This window comes from Chrysochloris asiatica, unplaced genomic scaffold (genome assembly GCF_000296735.1).
Source record: "Chrysochloris asiatica unplaced genomic scaffold, ChrAsi1.0 scaffold00221, whole genome shotgun sequence".
NCBI lineage: Eukaryota > Metazoa > Chordata > Mammalia > Afrosoricida > Chrysochloridae > Chrysochloris > Chrysochloris asiatica.
In genome coordinates, this window is record NW_006408739.1 from 1,667,476 (window position 1) to 1,673,644 (window position 6,169).

General features: G+C 34.0%; 1 protein-coding gene across 1 annotated transcript in view; it reads right to left on the reverse strand.

Annotated features, from left to right (window-relative positions):
* LOC102813504 (gephyrin-like) overlaps positions 1-6,169 on the reverse strand; it is a 750,251-nt gene that overhangs the window by 453,510 nt on the left and 290,572 nt on the right. Inside the window, exon 5 of the mRNA XM_006873064.1 lies at positions 307-401. Coding sequence (XP_006873126.1) covers positions 307-365 — 59 coding nt within the window. The 5' untranslated portion in view covers positions 366-401. The remainder of the gene's footprint in view (positions 1-306; positions 402-6,169) is intronic.

A 6,169-nucleotide genomic window follows, 5' to 3' on the forward strand; every position in this document is an offset into this window, starting at 1 on the left:
AAAATTAATAAATATCAATTGATGATTATAAACAATCACAAAAATATAAAGCTTTTAATAAAATCCTCTCTGGGTTAGGATTGATAACATTTAGCAGTAGGATGATACTCTGTGAAAGTTTAGAATATAATATAGAAGGAGAAAAAAAACACTTAAAAGAAGCTGTGGCCAAGATATAGTCAGACAAGATACTAAGATGCTTAACTTTGGAATTAAAAGGGGCAAAAAAATGTACTGTGATGAAAGTTTCTTAAGTTTGTGGCATGGAAATTGATTTTCTTTGCAACAGGTGGGTGACTTTCTTACCTAGAGAGCATGCCCAGAGGTGTAACATTAAGTGATCCCATCAGCATTGCCAGGGCCATCCCTGGAGCTTCCCGTTCTATTACTTCTTTTGTGGCCTGTAATTAAAGATTAAATAGCAAACTAAGTAAAATTAGCCAAATGAAAGGAAGGCAGAATAACAAAATTCACTTAAAATAATTATAAGCCATGCTTTCTGTAAGCCATACTTTCTAAGACCCCAAACTTTTATTTTTTATGTTTGGGATCACTGAATAAAAGCAGAGGTCTGAGAAAATCCAGAGAAGCTTTATATTAGCAATGTTTCTCATGTCCTACAGTTCAGAAGTATTTGATAGAAATTTCCTCTTGCCTAATACACTACATTTTAAACGTGATGTTTCAGATTGCTTTAACAGCTTAGCAGGTTTTCACAGTGCAAAAATCTGGATATTTTTCTTTGCCTATTTTTCACTGAGATAATTAGTTCCTGACAACCTAACACCATCTTCTATCCTTCCTAGCTCTATGATTTTATGATGAATAGAAACTCAAGAAGTCATCAAGTTAACTTTTTCTATGTACTGAGAATTAAAAACAGTATTTAAATATTTCATTAGAAGCGAAATGATAGCCCCAAATAAATTTGGAAAATTTGGCAAACTTTATGTTGAGAACTTGGCAATTAAAATTCATCTACTGTTTATTAGATGATAATTATTATAAATAAACTTCTAGGATATATAAAATTAGTTAATTCCTTATAAGTATACAGATTACAAGATTATGAGAATTGATGTGATATACTAGTCCACTGAATCCTAGTATAATCCCGTAAATTTAACAATGGCATAAATTTCAAAGGAATAAGTCTATAATGCTCCCACGAATTCAAGAAAACCTGCTTTAAAAATAGGGGGCTTACAGGCAGCAGAAAAGGATATATCTAATTCCTAAATTTGGGAGTATGTTCCTTTTATGTAACTACAAAGCTAATAGAGAACTAGGGCTTCTTCTTTCAGAACCTTGTCCTTACAAATTCAATCCATATGGTATGATTTTGAGGTCTCCTAAGAAGGAACATGGAGATATCCAGATTATAAATTGTTTAATTGAGGTTGACAACTTCTAACGGATCTTAAAACCTTATAAGCCCTAAAGATCAAACAAGGGAATGTTACTAACAATCTTAAAAGTGCTCTCTGGGTTAATATTTATTTCATTGCCTGCTTCAAAGTCATTATAAGCAATGGCTGACATTCAATGAATTTGGGATTCACAAAAAAGGTGATGATGGGCCCATAGTCTAGTGGTCTACTTTATTTAAGTACAAAGAAGGGAGACTTTCATTTAAATACATAGAAGCACAACATTTACCCAACAAAACAAAACAAAATTCATTAAGAATCTACTAACTCCTGGTGTAGCCCTGTAGGATAAGTAGCCCCTCCTTGGAAACCCTATGAGTTGGAACCGACTCGAAGACACTTAAAAACTACAACAAACAGGTACTAAGTAGACTCCTGGTATGACGCTGTAGGATAAGCATTAGAGTGCTAACCACAAGGTTGGTGGTCTAAACCCACCAGTTCTTCCTTGGAATTTATACACAGAGTAAATCTGAGTTGTAACTGATTCAACAACACTTAACAACAACAACGCACTAAATTACAGTTTCTAGGTTGTATAAATGGTTAACATGCTTAGCTGATAACTGAAAGGCTGGAGGTTGGAGTCCATCCAGAGATATCTCAGAGGAAGCGCCTAATAAGCTACTTCCAAAACCAGCTGATGAATATCTTAAGAGCATAGTTCTGCTCTGACACGTATGGCAACAACCATGAGTTGAAATCAACCACTGGTATGTACTAAGTACAAAGGGCATTAAAGAGTTCCTGGAAAACAGACAATGGATATTTTCCATGAACTTTTTCAAGTCCCCTTACAGTATTCTAGGCAATGTGGATGCCCTAGCGAATTAATTAACCTTCTAAGAGTATATAAACTCAATGTCAATTAGTACACAAAAAATTAAATTGACAAATTACACATGAGAAGAATTGCCTAAACAAAGTATTTTTGTTGTTAGATGATGACGAGTTGGTTCCGACTCATACCAACCTATGCACAACAGAATGAAACACTCCTGTGTCATCTTAACAACTGCTACGTTTGAGCCCACTGTTGCTGCCACTGTGTCAGTGCATCTTGTTGGGAGTCTTCCTCTTTGATCGAGGCTATTAAATTTTCTAGATCCTCTAAAACACACCGTTAGATTTGGCCAAATCACTGTCTATCTGGAAGGCCTTATTTTCATATAATTGCTTTATTAAACTTTAATTTTGAATCCTTAAAACAACTCAGTGAAACTCATATTTGCATGAAAGAAATCTTTGAGGCTTCTGTTCATATTGCACTGTGGTCCTCTTTAGTAGGACCTGTAAGAGAAATTTCCCCTCAGATCTCATTATTAGGAATGGGTACTCTTCTGTGATATCAGTTTATTTCAAAATTATGATTCTTATGCAACAAATTAGCCCTGAGGACAAAGAGGCACTTATGAATTCTTTTTAGTAAGCTTACAGAACATAAATGTTGTTGTTAAAGTGTCATAAAGTTAGTGCTGAGTCATAGGAACCTGTTTAGGATTTCCGAGGAGTGGCTGGTGGGTTTGAACCACCAACCAGTACATTGCTAATCCTACAGCACCACACCAGGGCTCTTTATGGATTTATATAAGGTAAAATATATATGTATGTTTTATTTATGTGAAATATTTATTTTAAATATATTTAAATATTAGAGTATGTAAATAAAATAAAAATTTAAATATGGAAAGATAGTTGGTTGGATAGATGAATATATGTATTCTTTCAACAAAGTTTCCAGTATTTTTTCAAACACAATTCAAGGAGAATAGTTTTCTTTCTGAAGATTAGCTAGAGAATTTTGGGCTGTTGGAGGTAATTATATTATGGTGATGCCACTGAAAGGGTTCTTGCTTACAGTAGTTAGTTGTGAAGAAAGTCAAACTCTCTATAGGACTTAACTTAAACCTATCATTTCATTAGAGTATTCCTAAATAATGGTCAAATAAAGGCATTTCAAAAAGTTCATTGAAAAATTCCTTTAATTCCTTTTTCCACAAACTCTTTGAAGTTCCCACTTACAATTTTTTTTTTTTTTTTTTTTGGTCATGGTCATTATAAGTTGAAATTGACTAGACAGCAGTGAGTTTTCTAGTTTATATCAAATATATCTCTTCCGTAAAACATTAAAACCTTTCTTTTTTTAAAATGTTCTTTCTCATAAGTTCTTTGGTGTAGCAGACAGATTATCATTTTTGAAGTCAGGCAACAGTAGAGAATTTAAGGTTTATAACTAGAAAGTGGATCTATTGTAGCACACACCTACACAAAACAAAGCATGTATTCAATAAATATCTGTTGAATAAGAGATTGGATTAAATCCTGTCTTTATCATTAAGTAACTCTGAGAACTAGAAAAAAATATCTAACTTTTCTTGGTTTCAGTTTATTTATGAATACAATAGAGATAATAAACAAAGCATACCTCAACTTTTTATGAGGGCTATGAGAACTACATGATACAAATAATCTCCTCGTATAAAGTAGGCGTTCAATACATGTCAATTCTCTCTATGCCTTTAACTTTCCAGTTCTCCTTACGATTTTGATCATGCCAGGCTGAGAACAGGAATAATACAACAATTCAGAAATCAAACCCAGAAACGGTATTGGGGATCAAAGAAGAGAGGAAAGAAGATTAAAGAACATTGGGAGCTGAAGGTCAGGAAACAGAATACTGTTTACAGCGGAATCTAAAGTAGGGAGAAAGCAGCCAAATGGAGTGGGAATTGGAAGACAGATATGAAGGCAAGGACTAGATGCAAAGATCTATAAGAAACTTATAGGGAGGCACATCTAGAAGGCAAAGAACCAAGGAATAAAACGTATTTTAGAATAAGACAAAAGAAAGATTCTCATCTAAATTATTAGAAAATCCTAAGAATGGTTTTAAGAAATGTAGCTTTTATCACTTTTAATTACACAGATCAGTACAACATAAATAAATAAGGGTTATTTGTGTCTGTGAATGAGTAGATAACAAGTATTCATTATAATAGACTATTCATTATCTGTGGCAAAAGGATGCTATTAAAAGTTTGAAACCATTTTTTGGGACTAAGTGAATGTTTTGCTTCCCATTTCCTTATTAATTTGATTATCAAATTCTTTTTTCTTAAGAGATAGTAGAAATTTATATTACTACTTCAGATCCCACGTTTTCTGAATTAATAGGTTCAAAATAAAAAGGCCCAATTGAATTTAACCATCTTTTTAAGACATTATCTTGAATTTCTAAATAATTTAAGTATGAAAGTTGTAACTTCTATGGAAAATCACATATTGTGATCTTTTTGTTTTACCCTTGACACTTTGACTATAAAATTAAATTCAAAAGACACTTCAGAGATAGCTCAAGTTTCAAATGGGGTGTCAAAAATAATGATTCTTTAGCCCAAGGAACTTGTCAGTGAAATTCAGGTCCATTCTTAAACTTCATAGGAAAAATTACCCTAAGAAAAAGTTATTGCTAAAGGGAAGCCAGGTGTGGGTAAACAATGAATTGTTAACCTCAAGGTCAGTAGTTCAAACACACCTCAGAAACCTTCTACCAGATTGCTATGAGTTAGAACCAACTTGAATGCACTTAACAACAACAAAGGGCAATGATGTTTAAATATGTACAGGATACAAAATAACTAAATTTAAATGTGACATTTTGCCTAGTATAGTGCTTTTATGAATCACAGTTCCATTCTGGAATCACCTTAAGTTTGAATCACCATAAACTGGAATTCATTTGATAATAATTAGATAGTGCTTCTATTTTTATAGACATACTTTTATTAACAGAGTAGAAGAATTTGCCTATTAATATTCACATGCTTATTACCTGATGAGGCCAATTAATAAAATTTCCTCTAAAAAATAAGAACAGTAACTCTCTGATGATTCAATATCAGAAAATAACTCTCTTTGAAACACCAGCTAATAAGTACTGTGGATTTTGGTGTGGTGCTGTGGAAAAAGCAATGCAAGGTCAGTGGTTCAAACTCACGAGACACTCCTCAGAAACCATATACAGTGTCACTAAGAGTCAGAACTGAGTTGATGGCCCATAACAACAGCAATCAAGATGGGATTTGGGAGGGGGGGGTTGGGGGTGCTTCTAAAAAGAAGAGCCTACTTCTGAAAACTCAGCCACATAAAGGATCGTAAGAATGTGAGAATATGGTTAGAGTGGTAATTATCACACTTAAGAGAGCATTAGAATTTCTTAGAGACCTTGGTAAAATACAGATTGTGGGATACTAAACCCAAAAATTCTGATTCAGAAAGTTGAGTGGGGTCTCAAAATATGTATTTCTAGCAATTTATGTATGATGTTTTTGATGTGAGTCCAACGATCATTGTTTGAAAACATACTACATACAGAAGGAAGGAATGAAGTAGATGAATGACATCACTTGGTTAAACTCTGTAAAGTACAGTAAAGTAAATGTGAGGATCTTTAATCAGAATATAGACCTGTGTTGTTGAGTCAGTTCTGACTCATAGTGACCCTTTACAGGGTTTGTTGCTGTTGTTGTTAAGTACCCTGAGTCGGTTCCGACTCATAGAGACCCTACCCAGTGTTTCCGAGGCTGTAAATCTTTACAGGAGCAGAAAGCCTTATCTTTCCCCCGTGGAACAGCTGGTAGTTTCGAACTGCTGACCCTGTGGTTCGTAGCCTAACTCCCGTAAAGATTTACACCCTCGGAAACCCTGTACAGGGTCGCTATGGGTCGGAACCGACTCGA